The sequence below is a fragment of the Rana temporaria genome, chromosome 1 (genome assembly GCF_905171775.1).
Source record: "Rana temporaria chromosome 1, aRanTem1.1, whole genome shotgun sequence".
NCBI lineage: Eukaryota > Metazoa > Chordata > Amphibia > Anura > Ranidae > Rana > Rana temporaria.
This window is the reverse complement of record NC_053489.1, coordinates 388092021-388113236: the sequence shown is the minus strand read 5'-3', so window position 1 is coordinate 388113236 and position 21216 is coordinate 388092021. Positions and strand designations below refer to the sequence as shown.

The 21216-nt window shown below is 46.6% G+C and overlaps 1 protein-coding gene across 3 annotated transcripts in view; it reads left to right on the top strand.

Moving 5' to 3' along the window:
• LOC120911959 (scaffold attachment factor B2-like) overlaps positions 1-20969 on the top strand; it is a 137024-nt gene extending 116055 nt beyond the window's left edge. For all 3 annotated transcript variants that reach the window (XM_040322568.1, XM_040322567.1, XM_040322566.1), the window contains one exon: positions 20365-20969. In XM_040322568.1, the coding sequence (XP_040178502.1) occupies positions 20365-20473 (109 nt within the window). In that variant the 3' untranslated portion in view covers positions 20474-20969. The remainder of the gene's footprint in view (positions 1-20364) is intronic.
• The last annotated feature ends 247 nt before the right edge of the window (positions 20970-21216 follow it).

Here is a 21216-nt window from a genome sequence, read left to right as displayed (position 1 = left end):
TGCATCCACAGGTCTTTCAGACACTCTGCCAGAAATGGGGAGTGCCGGACGTGGATATCATGGCATCAAGACTGAACAAGAAGCTAGACAGGTTCATGTCCCGCACAAGGGATCCCAGGGCCTGCGGAACCGATGCGTTAGTTTGCCCTTGGCATCAGTTCAAACTTCTTTATGCATTTTCCCCGCTCCAGTTACTACCCCGCCTGCTGCGCAGGATCAGGGTGGAGCACATACCAGTCTTCCTGGTAGCTCCAGCATGGCCCAGAAGGGCATGGTATTCACTAATCCTAAGGATGGTAGTGGGAGACCCTTGGACTCTTCCTCTACGGCCAGTACTGCTATCGCAAGGTCCGATCCTCCACCCTGCCTTACGGCATCTAAATTTGACGGCCTGGAAGCTGAATCCCTGATTCTCAGGGGTAGAGGTCTGTCTCAGAAAGTAATCTCTACCCTAATCAGAGCCAGGAAACCGGTCTCTAGGGTGATTTATTACAGGGTCTGGAAGGCCTATGTAGGCTGGTGTGAGTCCAAGTTATGGTTTTCTCGTAAGTTTACCATCGATAGAGTATTACGTTTTCTCCAGCTAGGAGTGGGTAGAGGACTGGCATTAAGCACAATCAAAGGACAGATTTCAGCTTTGTCAGTATGGTTTCAGCGGCCGCTGGCCACCCACTCGCTGGTTAAGACCTTCATTCAAGGGGTCTTACGTATTAATCCTCCAGTTAAATCCCCGCTTTGTCCGTGGGATTTAAATCTTGTTCTGTCAAGTTTACAGAAACAACCTTTTGAGCCGTTGGCTGAAATTCCTTTGGTTTTACTGACAAGGAAGTTAGTATTTTTGGTCGCCATAGTTTCCGCCAGAAGAGTATCGGAACTGGCAGCCTTATCCTGTAAGGAACCATATCTTATTTTACATAAGGACAAGGTCGTTCTCCGCCCTCATCCTTCCTTCCTACCAAAGGTTATATCCAGTTTTCATCTAAACCAGGATTTGGTATTACCATCCTTCTTTCCTAAACCTACTTCCAGAAAGGAAGGGTTGCTGCATACCTTGGATATTGTCAGGGCCATGAAGGCCTATCTTAAAGCTACAGAGAAGATCCGGAAAACAGATGTGTTGTTCATTTTACCGGATGGGCCCAAGAAGGGGCAGGCAACTGCAAAATCCACCATCTCGAGGTGGATTAAACAGTTAATCACTCAGGCCTACGGCTTGAAGGGGTTGCCTCCTCCGTTATCATTAAAGGCTCATTCTACTAAGGCCATGGGCGCCTCCTGGACAGCACACCACCAGATCTCTATGGCTCAAGTTTGCAAGGCGGCAACCTGGTCTTCTGTCCACACGTTTACAAGGTTCTACCAGTTGGACGTAAGAAGGAATACTGATGCAGCCTTTGGGCAGGCAGTGCTGCGGGCTGCAGTTTGAGACCCTCGGACTCCGGGGGCTCCCTTTTGAGTAAAATTTAAAATTTAAATTTATTTTTCTCAACTAAGTTGGATTTATTATGATTTGAGTATATCTCTAAATTAAATCCTTTTGTCTTGGGAAGATGTCTCCCTCCCCTCATTGTAAGCATTGCTTTGGGACATCCCACTAGTAATGAATATGCCGCTCTGTGTCCCGTGATGTACGATAAAGAAAAAGGGATTTTTAATACAGCTTACCTGTAAAATCCTTTTCTTGGAGTACATCACGGGACACAGAGCTCCCACCCCTCTTATGGGGACCATTTTGGGAGGCATACTGCTTGCTACAAAACTGAGGTACTCCTCCTATGGGAGGGGGTTATATAGGGAGGGGCACTTCCTGTTTGAGATTGCCAGTGTCCATCACCTGAAGGTACTCCATATAACCCACTAGTAATGAATATGCCGCTCTGTGTCCCGTGATGTACTCCAAGAAAAGGATTTTACAGGTAAGCTGTATTAAAAATCCCTTTTTTTGTTTTGGGTGTTCCATGTAATTTTCTAGCCCAAAAAATAAATGATTTTCACATATATACAAAAGAGGCAGAAAATGCCTGACAGTCAAGTGGCTAAAGAAGAATAAGCTGCATAAATACACATAGAAAGTGATTTCTATGTGTTTTTATTGGCTTCTTCTCAAACCATTTTATTCTGTTTCATTTTCGTTCACGTAGCCTGCACACTCTTGTTTTTATCACATTAATATTAGTTTAGCTAGCCAGAAGGACCTGGTGGTGGTGAGTGCTTGGCAGTAGCGTCCTGATGACATCACACGTTAAGCAGAGCTCACTGGCACCAACCCCCCTGGATTTTTTTGTATGCCAGCAGTGCAGGTTCTCTGTGGGAATAAAAGTTGCAGAACGTCCCTTTAATGGGAATACAAGTCACAGCAGAACAAGTGCATTTTATGTGGGACTACCAGTTAGAGGTCGACCGATATACATCGCCTGCTACGTGTATGTGGCCCCGCCCCCTTAAGCAAGCCAGTAATTGGCTGGCATTTTGATAGCTGCCAGGTCTCGCCCACCCACGATATCATTGCTCAATTTTGACATCTCGGGTGCACTTGCTCAAGGTTCCAATCAACTTCCTTGATGAATGAGGACTTTGTAAGATGGCAGTGTCCATGCCCAGTTCCATTCCAGGTTTCTCAAACAGCATGTTTTGAAGGCATGGGAAAGGGGGATTCCCCAATGCCATTACTCCCACAGCAGGAGACTGTCTCTGGATTGGTGGATTTCTTCATGGAGGTTGAACATGGCGGGGGGGGGCTAATTTCTCCCTACCTGGGAGTGCCCGGGTGACATGGCAGCCTGCTGCGTTGATGTTCTGGACAGTCTCTTGGTCCAGGGCTCTTGATCACCTCAGAATAGTTTGTTGCCCATCTTGAATTGGGCAGTTGGCCTTGCCCTACTACATTGGTCGGTGTGTAGGGCCCTCTGGTAATTTCTCATTCAGACAATGCCACTGCAGTGGCATGCATACATTTTCAAGTAGACAGATATTCTCAGGCATCAGCAACTGTGTCTGGAGAAGTTTCTGAGGAGCTCTGCCAACTATCAGGTTCCCCCTGGATGTTGATCCTTTGATGTCCAGGTTAAATGCAAAGATCGACAGGTTTGTCCCCAAGACCAGGGTTTCTTGTGCATTTGCAGTAGATGCTGTGGTGACACCATGGGGCCAATTTATCCTAATCTATGACTGCCTGCCGTTAGTTTATTCGCTTTTGTGTAAAAGCAATTTTTTTGTTTTAACATCCTGTCCCGGGGAAATTGCTTTTCTTGCTTGGTAACCAAGTTGACAGATGACATTTGAGCTTTCTGGGTCGTGTCAACTGCCTGTTGCAAGGTCAAATCTTCCATCTGTTTTTTTTTTTAACACTCTGTCTTTAACGTCATAGCTGTTGAAGCCGGAGTTTTGAGAGACAAATGGGAGTGTCTGATTCTGTTATTCTTATTGAAGTCTTAGAAGGTGAATTCAAGAAAGTTTTACCATAATACTTGTAAACTTATTTTCCTTGGTGTGAAGTTGGATGATTTCATCTTTGCAAGTATGGTGTGAGTGGTTTGCATCTGGCCTTCAGTCTGAGGTTCATTTCTCTCATACCAAAAAGACATGCTGGTAGGTTTATAGGCTGCTGTCCAAATTGGTCCTAGTATGTGTATGTATGAATGTGAGTTGGGGACCTTAGATTGGTAGTTTCTTCAGGGCAGGGACTAATGTGAATGTATAAAAAGTTGCAATCTGGGACTGACTTTGGATACATTCAAGGGTCAGATTTCGGCCTCGGTGGTCCTCTTTCAGAAACCTATTGCTTTGCATTCCTTGATGTGTGCCTTTGTACAAGGTGTCACTAACATCTGTTAAACTCTATGGAGCATCAACTTGTTACTTTCTGTATTGCAGAGTTCCCTTCCAGGATAATCCTTCGTTCTTCTTCAGGATATATATTTTTTTTGTCTTAAAGGGATACTAAAGGTTCTTTTATTTTTTTTTTATTTTTTTTTTATTTATTTTTTTATAAATAACATGTCATACTTGCCTCCACTGTGCAGCTTGTTTTGCACAGAGTGGCCCCGAACATCCTCTTCTGGGGTCCCTCGGCGGCTCTCGCGGCCCTTCCCTGCCTTAGGCGATTCCCTTGGAGAAGATCTCTCCTGAGGGGGTTACCTTGCGAGCGCGCTCCTGAGTCATACACTCGGCGTCCATAGACGCATCATTTGATCTGAATGACAGCAGCGGCAGCCAATGGCTGCGCTGCTATCAATGCCAGGACAACGTGGAGAAAAGGATGCCGGGAACGCGCCGAGCGTTCACAAGGTGGATGGCACGTTTGTTTGAGCTTACTGAGCTCCAGGTCTCTAGTCCCACAAACTGTTCTTAAATTAATCAAGGGTTGACTGATCATATCCATTTGACACAGGCTTTATAGCTTGGATAAATGGTATCCGAGCCTCGCAAAGAAGACTCAAGATCCTGCCTGTAAGCTGCCTCGGGAGGCTGGACCCTGCAAAGTGGAATCCTGGACACTAACGCGCAAAGACTTTCTTGCAGGGTGCTGTACAGATCCAAGGGAGTGGACCCTAAACATGAAAAGGGTACCCAGTCCTTGAAGGAACTCAAATGACAGGAACCCGCCATGATGGATGAAGCCTGTATGTATTTAACGGCCTGACAGGCCTACCTAGAAGGATGATCAGCCTGAAAATAAGGCAGATATTCCTCGAGCACTGTGTTTTGCTGTTGATGCCTTTAAAGGAAGGACTCAATACAGCAGGTTTCTAGTTTTGCTCTCATGTCTGTACATATGCGCAGACTTTTGTGGCTTAAGAACTGGTCAGCCGAGCTTCCTTGTAAGAAGTTACTGGCAGGTTTCCCCTTTCTTGGGGAACGTTTATTTGGTGATCATTTGGACAAATATATCCGGAAGAGTTTTCTACTTCCTGTGAAGAAAAGCACCAAACGTCCCTCGTTTAAAACCTCAGGGCTGCTCCCTCAAATGTCTCAGCACCAGGGTGGTTTTGTCAACAGAGAGCGCTAGAGCCAAAGGCAGGGCCAGAAAAAACCCTGGGTCCAAAACTCTTCTAAACCCAGTACCAAGCCCTCCTTTTGAGGAGATGCCCTCACTCCATCAGGTGGGGAGAAGGCTGCTGTACTTTGCAGACATTTGGAGAACAATAGTTTAGGACTAGTGGGTCACCAACTATAACCTGCAGTTGGAGTTGTGGGGGGTTCCCCCTCAGAGGTTTTTAAGATCCAACATTCCTTCGGATCCTCCAAAAAGAAACGTATTGCTTCAGGCCAACTTAGGAAGGCTGGATCATAAATACAGAAAAGTCCAACTTGAGACCAGCTCAAAGTCTAAAGTGTCTAGGTCTGATCCTAGATACAGTCCAGGCAAGAGTATTCTTGCCACCTGCAAGGATCTGTGCCCTGAGGACTCAGGTGCGACAGAAAAGGCAACCAGACAACTCTCTATTTGACTCTGTCTGAGTCTTCTAGGGAGGATGGTAGCCTCATTCGAGTCGATGGCCTATGCCCAGTTCCATCCCAGATCGCTACAATAAGTTTTCTTGTTGGCTTGGAGCAGGAGAGAAAAATCCCTGGATTATCCAATGTTTTTATCTCCTTGGACACGCTTAAGCCTACGCTGGTGGTTACAGGATCAGAACATTCAAAGGGAAAGATCTTCCTCCCGGTAACTTGGATAGTACGGACTACAAATGCCAGTCTCTCAGGCTGGGGAGTGACCCTAGAGGGACTCGCAGCTCAAGGAAAATGGTCAACAGAACAGATCCTGCCCATCAACATCCTGGCATTACGGGCAGTACGTTTGGCCCTATGGTCCTGGACGATGGAGCTTCAGGATTACCCAATCGGGCTTCAGTTCCGACAATGCTACTGCAGTGGCCTATATTAACCACCAAGGCGGTACCAGGAGTCGTTCAGCTCTGAAAGGGGTGAACCACATACTAGCCTAGGCAGAGGGACATGTGCCAATTATATTGGCAGTCCATATCCCGGGAATAGAGAACTGGAAGGCAGATTATCTCAGCCGATCTGCTTGGGGGAATTTACCAATGTTGAGGATGGCCAGAGGTCGACCTACTGGCATCCAGGTTCAACACGTTTACAGCAGTTTTTGTCCAAAACAAGGGATCCTCTGGCAATCAGAGCAGATGCTCTGATGGTTGCATGGAGCCAATACCCCCTGGTTTTATGCCTTTCCCTCCGATCCGTCTCCTTCCACATTTCTTGCGCAGGATTCGGAAAGCGGGAGTTCCAGTCATTCTGGTAGAACCAGCCTGGTCCAAAAGGCCCTGGTTTCCGTCGATTGTAAAACTAACAATGGGCGCTTCCACAGCACCCCGATCTACTATCTCGGGGTCCTATATGTCCCAGGGACCCCAATTTACAGTCTCTAAATTTGATGGCATGGCTATTAAAACCAGGGAGTTGAAGGACCGTGGCATCTCGGGACCAGTAGTGTCTACCCTAGTAAATGCTAGAAAAACTGTCACTAGGAAGATCTATGATAAGTTCTGGAAGACTTGTAGTGCTTGGTGTGAAGCCAAAAAATGGCATCCTCGGAAATACGTGATTGGGAGAATTCTTCTTTTTTTTTTTTTTTTCTACAGTCAGCTGTAGAAATCAAATTGACTGAGTACAATCGGAGGTCAATTTTTGGTCCTATCAGTATTCTTTCAAAGGCCTTTAGCCTCCCATTCAATGATCCGAACCTTTATGTAGGGGGCAACTTGCTTGCTTCCGAACCCTATTAGGTCACCTATGTGTTTTTGGGACTTGAACTTGGTGTTTTCCGTATTTATAGAAACAACCGTTTGAACCCATCAAGGAAATTCCATTAGACTTGCTGTCAAGCTGGGGTGAGAGCTCATTCAACCAGGGGTGTAGGAACCTCCTGGGCTTTTCACCATCAGGTATCTGTGGCTCAGATGTGTAAGGCTGCTACCTGGTCTTCAGTGCATAGTTCACAAAATGTTATCAAGTGGATGTTCGAGCAGCCGAGGATTCGGCTTTCGGCCGCAGTGTTCTGCCTTATAAAAACTGATGGCTACTGTTTGGCAGGGTGTCTCCTCCCCCTCAAGGCTATTGCTCTGGGACATCCCAGCAGGTAATGAATATTAGCCCGATAACCTGATATTAGCCTATATCCTGTCCCATGATTTACTTAAAGAAAGGGATTTTACAGGTAAGTGCGACACTTTTTTTATTTTTTTTTAATTTTTTTTAAGAAAATGCATTTTTGTTCCAGAGCAGCTTTTTGGTAACCAGTTTATTTTACATCTTCTTCTTCTTTTTTTTTTTTTTTTTATTAGTCCTTAGCCCAGCTTCACACTGGGTACGATTTGAGATGCGATTTTACATGTCAAATCACATCTCAAATCGGCGGCAATTGTCGGCAATGGCACCGTCCTAATCGGTGCGAGGCCGCATCTGCGATTTCAAAAAGTAGTTCCTGTACTACTTTTTGCGATTTCGGGCCGCGATTTACATTGAACCCTGCACAGATGTCTCCTAAATCGTGGCAAAACCGCAGCCGTAAAATCGCGATTTTACCGCAATTTTGAATTCGCAGCAGTGTGAACCTAGCCTAAACCAGTGCTCACTTTCCCCAATCTAGTGCTAGACTGCACAGTAATTTCCCCTGGTGAATTTTAGTATGTAAATAAAAAAAAAAAACACTGGAGAGATTGTGAAGAGGTTTCTAGAAGACACAGACATTGGAGTGAAAGAAAGCTTTATTAGAACCATTGATTGTACAGTGGGGATCGAAAGTTTGGGCACCCCAGGTAAAAATGTGTATTAATGTGCAAAACGAAGCCAAGGAAAGATGGAAATATCTCCAAAAGGCATCAAATTACAGATTAGACATTCTTATAATATGTCAAAAGTTAGATTTTATTTCCATCATTTACACTTTCAAAATTACAGAAAACAAAAAAAAATGGCGTCTGCAAAAGTTTGGGCACCCTGCAGAGTTAATATCTTGTACTGCCCCCTTTGGCAAGTATCACAGCTTGTAAACGCTTTTTGTAGCCAGCCAAGAGTCTTTCAATTCTTGTTTGAGGTATCTTTGCCCATTCTTCCTTACAAAAGTCTTCCAGTTCTTTGAGCTGTCTGTCACGCACTGCTCTTCTAATGTCTATCCATAGATTTTCAATTATGTTGAGGTCAGGAGATTGTGAAGGCCATGGCAAAACCTTTAGTTTACGCCTCTTGATGTAATCCCCCGTGGATTTTGAGGTGTGTTTAGGATCATTATCCATTTGTAGAAGCCATGCTCTCTTTAACTTCAGCTTTTTCACAGATGGCATCAAGTTACCATCCAAAATTTGCTGAAATTTTATTGAATCCATTTTTTCTTCTACTCGTGAAATGTTCCCTGTGCCACTGGCTGCAATACAACCCCAACGCATGATTGCTCCACCCCCATGCTTAACAGTTGGACAGAGGTTCTTTTCATTAAATTCTGTGCCCTTTCTTCTCCAAACGTACCTTTGCTCATTCCGGCCAAAAAAGTTCTATTTTAACCTCATCGGTCCACAGAACTTGTTTCCAAAATGCATCAGGCTTGTCCATATGTTCATTTGCAAAGTTCAAACGCTGATTTTTGTGGTGAGGACGTAGAAGAGGTTTTCTTCTGATGACTCTTCCACGAAGACCATATTTGTACAAGTATCTCTTTATAGTGGAATAGTGTAGGGCTGCAACCAACGATTATTTTCATAATCGATTAGTTGGCCGAATATTGTTTCGATTAGGCTGGGTTCACACTACGGTTTTCCCGTCCGTCAGCCGCATACGATTTCAGTATTGAAAACGTACGGGCCCGGACGGGAAAACGTATAGATAGAGAATGCATTGCAAATCGTATGCACCCAGATGCATCCGGGTGCGTACGATTTGCTGGCAAAACGTTTTTTAAACGTACGCAAAACCGTGTTCAACCACGGTTTTGCGGTCGTTTTTAAAACAGTATGGCAACCGCATACGTTTTCCTTTAACATTAATGTCAATGGAAAACGTACATATGTGCGGTTCCATACGTTCCCGTCCGTTTCAGCCGCATACGTTTTTTCATATAAATCGTATGCGGCTGACGGACGGGAAAACCGTAGTGTGAACCCAGCCTTAATCGGATATTGGCCTTAAAAAAAGAAAAAGCATTTTTAAAAAATTTTGGGCCAATTTTTTGGGCAAATTACAAAACACAAATTGTAGCAAAAAGACACTACATGCTTTTCTGCAGCTTCTCCATTGAAGTATATTGAACCAAAAAACAACAAAATAGCACCGTTTTGCGTTAAAAAGTCCTTGCCCTTCCCAAATAAGCAGCAGCTGAAAAAATCATGGATGTGAACGTGTCCCATAGTAAAACATGTAACTGAACTGTAGTGTTTCTGCAAAAAGCACCAAAAAAAAAAAAGAGGTGTGACCCAGGCCTGAGATGTTTAGTAACATAATGGGGTTAAAAAAACAAAAATAAGTACAAAAAAAAGGCAAATAATCGCTACTGTAAGGGGGGTTCATTTTTTACTGTGGGACAGTGAAAGTAATATTTACAGTAGCGATTTGCTTTTTTGTACTATACAGGGCTAATTTTAGTTTTTTTAACCCCATTATGTTACTGGCCGATTAATCGATTATGAAAATAATAATCGATTAATTTCATAATCGATTAGTTTCGGCCCTAGAATAGTGTACCACAACTCCAGTGTCTGCCAGATCTTTCTGGAAGGATCGTGCAGTCAAACGTGGGTTTTGAATTGCTTTTCTCACAATCCTGCGAGCTGTTCTGTCTGATATTTTTCTTGGTCTTCCAGATCTTGCTTTAACTTCCACTGTTCCTGATGACTGCCATTTCTTAATTACATTCCGAACAGAGGATATTGACATCTGAAAACGCTTTGCTATCTTCTTATAGCTTTCTCCAGCTTTGTGAGCGTCAACTATTTTCAGTTTTCTAGACTACTGCTTAGAAGAACCCATGGTGCTGATTGTTGGGGCAAGGTCAGATCAGTCTGGGCATTTAAAACCTTTGAGATTGACATCACCTGGTCTTCCCAGATGATGATTAAGAACAATCCATGACACGGGCAGTTCTCAGTTTTGCCAAGGGGGCAGTGCATGCTATAAATTCTGCAGGGTGCCCAAACTTTTGCATACGCCATTTTTTTTTCCTGCAATCTTGAAAGTGTAAATGATGGAAATAAAATCTAACTTTTTTTGACATATAAGAATGTCTAATCTGTAATTTGATGCCTTTTGGAGATTTTTCCATCTTTCCTTGGCTTCGTTATGCACATTAATACAAATTTTTACCTGGGGTGCCCAAACTTTCGATCCCCACTGTATGTGTTGGAAAATCTGGTAAGAATCTTTGAGCTTGAACCCACTGGAAATACCGATTAGAATAAATGGCTGTGTATATGTAAATCCTGAATAATCTATTTAAATGCTGGACTTTTTGAATTCACATGTATTTTTTTTTTATTAGTTTTAACCACTTCCATACAGGGCACTTATACACCTTCCCGCCCAGACCAATTTTTAGCTTTCAGCGCGGTTGCACCTTGAATGACAATTGCATGGTCGTGCTACACTGTACCCAAACTAAATTTTTATCATTTTGTACCCACAAATAGAGCTTTCTTTTGGTGGTATTTGATCACCTCTGGGATTTTTATTTTCTGCAAAAAAAAAAAAAAAATTGACCGAAAATTTAGGGGAAAACATTTTTTTTTGTTTCCGTTATAAAACATTGTAAATCAGTAAGTTTTCTCCTTCACTAATGGGCACTGATGGTATTGCACTGACTGGCACTGATAAGGTGGCACTGGGCACCGATGAGGTGGCACTGATGTGGTGGCATTGATGGGCACCAATATGCGGCACTGATGGGCGGCAGGGATAGGTGGCATGGGTGGGCAGGGATAGGTGGCATGGGTGGGCAGGGATAGGTGGCACGGGTGGGCAGGGATAGGTGGCACGGGTGGGCACTGATGGGCACTAACTAATGTGGTGTACTAATGGATGCCAAACAATGCCTGCCAATCAGTGATGCCCATTGTGGGCACTGATTGGCATCCATTGTGGCACTGATTGGCATCCATTAAGTGTCATCCCTGGTGGTCTAGGGTGGCATACCTTTTGATTTAAATCCCTGGTGATCTAGTGGAATCCCTGGTGGTCCAGTGGGCATCCTCAGGGGGGGCTGTGCTGATAATCGATCAGCAAAAACCCCTCCTGTCAGAGGAGCAGCCGATCGGCTCTCCTCTACTCGCGTCTGACAGACGCGAGTGAGGAAAAGCCGATTACCGGGTTGTGCTGTTTACATCGTGATTAGACACGGCTGATCACGTGGTAAAGTGTCTCCGTGAGAGACACTTTACCTAGATCAGTGTTGCGGGGTGTCAGACTGACACCCTGCAACAACGATCGCCGCGATGCGCGCAGCGGCTCAGAATCCTGAGGACGTCATATGACGTCCAGTCAGGATTCTACAACCACTTTGCTGCAGTCAATCTGTCATGGGCGGGCGGCAAGTGGTTAACTAGGGCAAAACTAGTAGTAGTGATAACGTTTACATAATTCTCTTGGCCTTAGCTACTCCAAAATATAATCGAATCTGTCTAAAACAATATCCCATAAATGCATTTTTTTTGAGGCACAGTTCTTCTTGTTGTCTTTGTGTTCAATATCTACAGCAGCCTCTAAGCCCCTTCCACTACAGGACAGCTTTGTTTGTTGTATTTATTATTTTTTCTCCTACAGAGGTTTAAAATGGCTGTCTGAATCTACAGGGATATTAACAGCTTTGACAGACACGGCTTTGTAAAAACATTGTGTTTTCTAGCCTAGGAGCTAAACTATCTAATTTCTGGGTTTAACAATAAACTATTTGTGTCTGGCAGCCAGTGGTTCTAGCACAAACATGCCCTGGTATCTGCCAAGATTTGGCACCACTTTAAAAATGCCCTGGAACCGAAAAATGTTGCAATAGCCTTTCTATTCAAGTAGTAACGTAACAATTAGGCCCCTTTCACACTAGGTGGACTCCGTCTCAGTGGAGTCTCCCCAGCTCAGTGGGAGATTTCTCCGCTGAGCCAGCGGATGACAAGTCCCTCTCTGCTCACTGAGCGGGGAGGGGCTTCTGCAGCGCCACTGTCTCCTATAGAGAGATATGATGAAAACGGACAGCATCCGTTTTCATCAGATCTTAAATGATCCTCCATGGACGGATGGATCTCTGCTGACATCCGATGCTCCATAGAGAAGTATGGAGTGGCCGTTCAGGTCTGCCGACAAATATGACAGGCAGACCTGAACGGTCCGACAGTGTGAAGGGGGCCTAAAATGTGTTTTTCTTGTCCTTTTGAGGGACACAAATGCTGATGCTCTCGGGTTAAACTGCCACGGAAACAGGGAAACAGAATGACAATTGCGCGGTCGTGCGACTTGGCTCCCAAACAAAATTTATGTCATTTTGTTCACCCACAAATAGAGCTTTCTTTTGGAGGTATTTGATTGCCTCTGCGTTTTTTTTTTTTGTGCTATAAACAAGAGAGCGACAATTTTGGAAAAAAAACTATTTACTTTTTGCTATAATATCCCCAAAAATCTATAAACCTTTTTTCTCTTTCGTTCATAGACGGACACAGCCTTCATTGACCTTAGGGTTATGCTTCTTCTTCTTCCTACCAGGAGATTTAGGCAGAATTCTACAGCACTTAAGGTGTTAAAAACTTTCCTTCATGCTGCTCCTCCCAGGGGGCGTGGCTCCCCCAGGCATAACCCACACCCTGCTTTAGCAGCCTCAGTTTGTTTTCTGCCTAACGACAGGAGGTCAAGGCTATCTCTGGAGTTCCTGGACTCTGGAGTTTTTTTCTGGCGATTTTTCTCGCTTTTTTTATTATTTTGTTCCTGCATTTTTGAATCCTGCGATTCTTCTATCAACAGCCGACTGGGTGACAGGCTGGGTCCTCGACTCTTGTAGTCCCCCCATGTTCGGCCTTCGAGCGTGTGCCGGCCCTCAGCTCAGCTTTGGGACGTCCACGACAGGCCCCATTGCTCCAGGGTCGGCCGGGGAACTTTGGTTCTAGGGCACACATATGACCGGTCTCTATGGCTTTGTCACAGTGTGTCTGGCCGACAGCCATGCCGTTTACGGACGTTGGTTCTGTCTGGGATACCTCCAGCCGGGTAGTCGCAGGACAGGTAAGTAGTGGCCCCTTACTCAGGTAAGTGGTCTGGCTGGTGGTTTCCCTGGGGAGGTCGACTGAGGGTCCGCCCTGCTTTCCTCTCTCCCCTTCCTCTCCCTCCTTCCCCTGACTGGGTAGTGGCTGTGAAGGGGGGCCTCCTGGGTTTTCTTTGTTACCACCGGGGCCCGTGTGTTGTTAGGGGGACTGTGTTGTTACTCTGGGGGGTGCTGCTGTGTGCTGCTGTGTTCTATGTGGTAATTTTTACCTCAGACAGCGGCCGTCTTGGAAATCTCCTTGGTAACGCTGTGATTCTTTTCTGAGGTAACAGACAAAGCAGTCAGGGCTGCTGTGTTCTATGAGGTAATTTTTACCTCAGACAGCGGCCGTCTTGGAAATCTCCTTGGTAACGCTGTGATTCTTTTCTGAGGTAACAGACAAAGCAGTCAGGGCTGCTGTGTTCTATGAGGTAATTTTTACCTCAGACAGCGGCCGTCTTGGAAATCTCCTTGGTAACGCTGCGATTCTTTTCTGAGGTAACAAAGCAGTCAGTGCTGCTGTGTTCTATGAGGTAATTTTTACCTCAGACAGCGGCCATCTTGGAAATCTCCTTGGTAACGATGTGATTCTTCCCTGAGATGACTCGGCACAGCCTCTGGTCAGTTTTAGTGCTGTTACAGTTTTAGTGCTGTGAATCTTCCATGAGGTGAATACACATCACAGTCAGCACATCAGAGCACACCTGAGGTTTTTCAGCTCCCTCTGCAGCTGGGTGGGGTGGTGAATACCGGGGGCCCCCCATGCTCTGCAATAGCAGCAAGGAGGTGACCAGTGGGGTTTTTTTGTCCTGCCTTGCAGGGTGGGTGACTCAGCGCTGACACTATGGAACTCAAGCTATGCCTGAGTTAACCCTTACCGCCCCTCCCCCTGCCACATCTGTTATGTTGGCTGTCCTGGGTTTCTTGCCAGGTTTGAAGCAGCTAGTGCCCGGATGGGGGGTAAAAAAGCGCCCCCTCCCTGAAGCCTGCTTCTGGGGATGACACAGAATCGCTGTTTTTTTCTGGTTCTGTTATGTCAGAGGCTGCGGGTTTTAACCCTTATGGATAGTGAGGATGACTCTGCTGCAGTCAGTTGCTGGCAAGAATTTGTTGGAGCTCTTGTTTCTGCGGTGCGTGAGGCTCTAAAAATTGAGGATGTGGCGGAGACACCTCCGTGTCAGTACCAGCACACTACCACGCATCGCTGAAGTGTTTCCTTGTGTTCCTTATTTGGACTATATGTTATACAAGGAATGTGATGCACCGCAAAAAGTTTGTCAAAAAACTTTGCAACCCGTTACCCCCTTGAGGGGGGCTTTAAAAAAAAAAAAAAAAAAAGTAGGTCTCTCCTCCGCCAGTGGACCCCCCTGTGTCCAGACTGCGCAAGGCCACCACATTGCCTGTGGAAGGGGCTCCTGCATTTCAGGATCCCGCTGATAGGAGAGTGGAGGCCGTGGCCCGCTCCCTATTCACGGTGGTGGGTTCGGCGGTGAGGCCGGCTCTGGCCGGGGCCCTGGCAGGCCCCGACTAAAAGGGCGAAGCTCCTGCTGCAGGAGCTGGAAGAAGGACCTCTAAGGTGGCCTTGGTGATCACCGTTAAGGGTGAACGGTCCTGTTGGGTCTTCCCTGACTGGCATCATTGAGGATGCCACAGGTGGTAAGCGCATGCTGTTCCCACGGTTTGGGAAGGGCTAGGGACCTCGCCCTGTGCAAGGACCCTCCTTGCCTACCTCCGAGCGTTTTTTCGCTCGCCCTGTGCGGTGGGGGTAGGTCTACATGGTGCTTGAATCCCCGCTGCGGGGTAGCAGCGCACCGGATACCGCATGCCTAACAAGTCTGCGGACATACCTGCTTCCGCCTGAAGGTCTGCTCCCGCCCGTGTCTCGGGTGGGAGACTGGCTTCGCATTGCGAAGTGTTTTCCTTGGGGTACAAGATTGAGTTTCTCTCTTGTCTGACAAACAGGTTTTTTCCCTCCGGCTTCTGGCCTCCTCCGGTTCGCCGGTTGACTCCGTCAGGGGCTGTCCAGGATCTTCTGGTCAGGGGAGTGATTGTGCCAGTTCCCTCGTTGGAACGGTCTCTGGGTTTTACTCCATTCTGTTTGTGTCCCCATGGAGGATGGGGCCCGGTCGATCCTGGGCCTCAAGTCCCTCGTTTTGTTTTGTCAGGTTTTTCTGGCATCCTTGGATGTCATGAACGTGTACCTGCATATCCTCAAACCACCAGAGATTCTGTGCTTTGCGGTCGGGGGGGACCATTTTCAATGGTGTCCTTCCCATTCGGCGGGTTTTCGCCAAGGTGCTCGTACCGATACTGGCCCGGCTGTGACAGCGGGGGTTTGTTATCATGGGATGTCTGGACGACATTCTCCTACGAGCTTCTTCGAGCTCTGCATTGGTGGAGCCGTGTCTATCACGTGTCAGGCTCTCCGAGTGTTCGGCTGGTTTCTGGATTGTCCTGAAATCAGGGTTGATTCCGTCTCAGGGATACCTGAGACTGGTCCTGGATTCCTCCGGGGCGGGAGTGTTTTTCTCCTAGCGGAAAAACTTCAGACTCTGCTATCTGCTGTGCAGCAGTTGCCGACCCAGAAGCGGTCATCTCTGCGATTCTGCAGGAAGGTTCTGGGTCAGTTGGTAGCCTCTTTCGAGGCGGTTCCGTATGCCCAATTCCACGCCAGGGTACTACGGAGGGAACTGCTGTCACGATGGGACTAGCTTCCGTCATCTCTGGATTACCAGATTCAGTTGAGTCATCTGATCATGTCTCCCCTGGTATGGTGGCTGGCGTTTCCGGTGCTTCGGGCCGGAAAGTCATTTTTCTGCAGGCCACTGGACAGTGGTCACGACGGATGCCAGCCTCTCCGGTTGGGGAGGGGCGCTTGGGGCACCCAGTCAGCCCAGGGGCACTGGACTCAGGTGGAGTCCTGCCTACTGATCAACGTTCTGGAGCTCCGAGCAATCAAGCTTTGCCTTACCAGGTGGTCCCTGGATCTACAGGGCCGACCGGTCAGGATCCTGTCCGATAACACCACGTCCGTGGCGTAGGTTGATCATCAGGGAGGCACACGGAGTTCTGTTGCAGCGACGGGGGTCGCGCGCATCCTTTCGGTGGGCCGAAGGGTCCGTTCCGGCTCTATCGGCCGGGTAAATTCCGGGAATACGGAATTGGCTAGCCGACTACCTAAGTCGCACTGCACTGGGCCAAGGAGAGTGGTCTCTCCACCCGCAGGTGTTTCGGGGTCTGTGCCGAAAGTGGGGCACTCCGGACGTGGACCTTCTAGCGTCCCGTCTCTATATCGGTAGGTGCCACGGTTCGTGGCCAGGTTTAAGGACCCGTGGGCGGACGCGTCAGGCGCGTTGGTGGCTCCTTGGGGTCGCTGTCGCCTACTTTACACCTTCCCTCCTCGGAAGCTTCTTCCTCGCCTGCTGCGCAGAGTAGAAGCTGTAGGGATTCTATCGGTCCTGATTGCCCCAGATTGGCCGCGTCGCTTCTGGTACGCGGACCAGGTGCGTCTGCTTGCAGACGCCCCCTAGCGTCTTCCCCTGGGAATTGATTTTCTGTTACAGGGTCCAATCTTCCACCCTGTTTCACAGCCACCGGCCTTAGCGGCGTGGCTGTTGAGAGCCAGGGGCTTAAGGACCGAGGCCTATTGGGCTCGGTGGTCTCTACCGTGCTGCCTGCACGGAGGTCTACCTCACGTAGGTTTTTTCCTCATACATGGAAGGCCTACTTCTCTGTGTGTGGGGAGATGAACTGGCACTCTCGTACATGCGTTGTGTACAGGATTCTGCTGTCTTTGCAGCAGGGAGTGGTTCAGGCTCTCGCCTTACGTACGGTTAGGAGCCAGATTTCTGCTCTGGCTGTTTTTTACTTGCAGCGACCCTTGGCATAGCACTCCTGGGTGCGTGCGTTGGGTCAGGGGGTCTGGCAGGTGGCCCCTCCGGTGCGCCCTCCATTACCCCCATGGGACTTAAATTTAGTCTTTTCAGTGCTTCGGGATGCTCCCTTTGAGGACATTCGGGAGGTTTTTTGTTTTATTGTCACAAAAGGTGATTTTATTTCTGGTAGCAATTACCTCGATCAGACGGGTGTCTGTCTGTTCTGGTGGCCTTGTCTTGCAAGGCTCCCTGCTTGGTCATCCGTAAGGATGAGGTGGTGCTGCGGCCGCAGCCGTTTTTCTCCCTAAGGTCGTTTCGGCTTTTCACTTGGATGTGGACATTGTTCTTCCATCCTTGTGTCCTCAGCCGAAGAACCCGAAGGAGGCCACTTTACATTCTTTGGATGTGGTTCGGGCCCTTCGAGTTTACTTGTCGGCGACAGCTCCGTTCCCGGATGTCGGACTCGCTGTTCGTGTCTGTGTCCGGTCCCAGTAAGGGCCTGGCAGTTTCGTCGGCCACCATTTCCAGGTGGATCCGACGGATTGTGCTTCAGGCCTACGCCCTGAAGGGGAGGGCGCCTCCCTTTCAGGTCACGGCGCATTCGACCAGGGCGATCGGGGCCTCTTGGGCTTCCGACACCAAGCCTCTGTGTTACTGGTGTGTAAGGCTGCGACCTGGTCGTCGGTCCACGCTTTTTCAAAGTTTTATATGGTGGATGTGAGTGCATCTTCGGATGCCTCCATTGGCCGCAGGGTGTTACAGGCGGCAGTTTAAGGTTGGAGTTCCTCCGTTGAGTAACTCCGGTTTTTGTTTGGGGTGTAACCTGTTTTTGCTGTGTTATTTTTCCCACCCCTCGAATTTTTGGACACTGCTTGGGGACGTCCCTAAGGTCAATGAAGGCTGTGTCCGTCTATGAACGAAAGAGAAAAAAGGATTTTTGTACTCACCGTAAAATCCATTTCTCTGAGTTCATAGACGGACACAGCACCCACCCCTCCTTTGTTTGTACTGCTTGTTACGAACTGAGGCTGCTAAAGCAGGGTGTGGGTTATGCCTGGGGGAGCCACGCCCCCTGGGAGGAGCAGCATGAAGGAAAGTTTTTAACACCTTAAGTGCTGTAGAATTCTGCCTAAATCTCCTGGTAGGAAGAAGAAGAAGCATAACCCTAAGGTCAATGAAGGCTGTGTCCGTCTATGAACTCAGAGAAATGGATTTTACGGTGAGTACAAAAATCCTTTTTTTTCCTCAGTTTTGGCCGATATGTATTCTTCTACGTATTTTTGGTGAAAAAAAAAATCGCAATAAGTGTATATTTGCGCAAAAGTTTTTTTTACTAGTAATGGCGGCGATCTGCGATTTTTATCGTGACTGCGATATTGTGGCGGACACATCGGACACTACACTTTTTTGACACTATTTGGGGACCAATCACATTTATACAGCGAACAGTGCTATAAATATGCACTGATTACTGTGTTAATGTGACTGGCAGGGAAGGGGTTAACACTAGGGGGCGATAAAGGGGTTACTGTGTTCCCTAGGGAGTGATTTTTACTGTGGGGGAGGTGACCGATCGGTGTCCTTTTGTACAAGGGACACACCATCGGTCTCTTCTCCCTGGCAGGATGTGCATCTGTGTGTGTTTACACAAACAGATCCACAGTCCTGCTCAGTTACTGGGCAATCGCGGGGGTGCCTGGCGGACATCGCGACAGCCAGGCACACGCATTGGGTTCCCCCTAGTGGCTCGGGAAGGCGCGACGTCATATGACTTACGCCCAGAACAATATACTCATCGTCCCCCTATCATCTGACCGGGCGGTTGAGTAGTGGTTAATGGCCTGAGGGACTTGAGTCCCCTTTCCTTGGCTGATTCACAGTCCGAGGAAGGCCTTTAGTTATTTCCTTGGGATTCCTCACTTCAGCTGACTTTTTGCAAGAAACCAGGGATAGAAGGGATTGTTCAGCTGGCTACCTTTAGGGTTGCCTCAAAGGCACCTTTTTGCGTACCAGAGCATGTGCTTGGCCTCGTTGCCATTTTTAGTTCTTCCATCCCACCACTCTAGAACTAGGGTCTACATCCCATGTCCTAACTACTTTTCTAGAGGTTTTGTTTGCATCCTACTGCTTCAGTTCTGTGTTGATTTTGTGCGATTTGAACTTCCTCAGCTCTCACACACCTTTTTTAGACTGTTGTGTTCTAGCGGATTCAGGCTTTTCCATCATGGGCCTCACTTGGTGAGAGTAATCATAGACATGGAGCTCTCTTCCCTTGGTTCTATGTGTTCAAGGGTGTAAAGGCATAGGGCCTTCCACTTACCCTGGCTGGTCTTATTCTCCATGACCTGTTTGTCTCCCAAAATTCTTTGGCATCTGTTCCCTTATTCATTGTTGACTACAACAAAGTTGTGATTCCCCCCCCCCCCCCCTGCATGGGAATTTGTTTCACCTGTTTTTGTGAGTTCTGATTGATTAGCTTCTCGCTTTGGTTTCAGTATTTTTACGTGGGGTAATGTCTCCTTATCGAGATCAGGTTGATTCTGCGTCCTTCCTCGTGCCATGTGACAGGTTCCCCTATTATGTTGGGGCATGTTAGGTACCTGAAATACAAACCTATCAAGCTATCAATTTACACATTTATATTGTACATGCACATCAGTCCCTGCCCTCAAGAAGCTTACAATCCAAGGTCACTAGATCACATTTCAGACATACATTCTTGGGCCAATTTAGACAGGAGCCGGTTTACCTATCAGTATGTCTTTGAAGTGTAGGAAGAAACTGTCTGTTTTGTTGGGCCTGTTTATGGTTGTTTCTGTTGCCCATCCCTGAGTTAGACTGCATTTGGATTCCCCAACAGTATCAGAATAACTGCGTCCATCAATTGACTAGGAAAATTAGTTTTTTGCAATCGCCATAAAACCCTTTTGTTGGAGTCCAGCGAGGAAAACTGGATTATTTGTTTTTGCCAATGACCTGCCCTCCTGTAGATGGCAGTATAACTGACGACTTGTGTTCCTCCATGGGCTCCAAGTGGGGATTTCATGGTTGGTACAAAAATCCTAATGTATGACAGGAGACTTTGAAATAAAAATAAAAAATTGCATACATGGGTTACTGCTGTCTGCCAGTTCTGTAGTCCAGTGTTGGTAACACATTAGATCTTTTTCTGCAAATGAATGTAATTATAATCTTCTTCTTTTTTTTTTTCTTTTTTTTTTCTTTATAGAAAGTGTTAAAATTATTTTTTATGTAATGCAGGTTTCTTCCAAATGAAAATTCGCAAAATTTATCGGCAGTGGGACTTCAAGGCGGAAACTTTGGAGGACAGAACAGACCCAATGAACCACGGTTTCCACACCGTTACTAAACATTTTAAATATTTCTTGGAGGACTTTTTTTTTTTTTTTTGAACTTTTTTCCTGATTTTTTTTTTTTTTTTTTTGAACTTTCGTTCGTTTTAAGTTTTTCTTGTATGTGGGGTTTCTAGAGGCTTTCTGCCTCACAGTACAGGTCTTTTAAAATCCTTAACTGAATCTCTTTAATACTTCTGATAAAATTTTGTTTATAGCATGATCCTACTATTCCAGTTTTACAGCCGTGAAAAGAAAGTTTCGTCTTGTGCAGAAGATAGAAGTAAAAATGTTGGAGGAGACCTAAGCAGCCATAGCCTTCAATCACACATATTTAGTGCTCTGTAAATAAGACTTCTCTCTTCACCACGTTTGCTTATTAGTGTCATTAATATAGTGTTAATGTGAGCCAACCCTTTTTTTTTATGATATGCTGTGCTTGTATTATCAGACGACCTTGTCTTGTAGAAGATGTATTTGCTCATAAGCCATTAAATGGGAACTAAAATGTTTTGATTTGTTCAAGTACAAAGTGCTAATGTTTATATAATTTGGCTATGTTGAAGTACATTCTCGCTATTTCTGCATCGTTTAGGATTTTTAAAATGGTTCTATTAATAAAAGCGGCAGCAATGGAGTAGTTAGGTGTGAGATGTGATGGGGTATAGCTTTTAAGTATTTTAGTGATTAATTGTCCCAGGAGCCACGCATCAAGTCAAAACCTGATGTAGAGTAGTCAATGGCAGTCTCAGCCTAGACC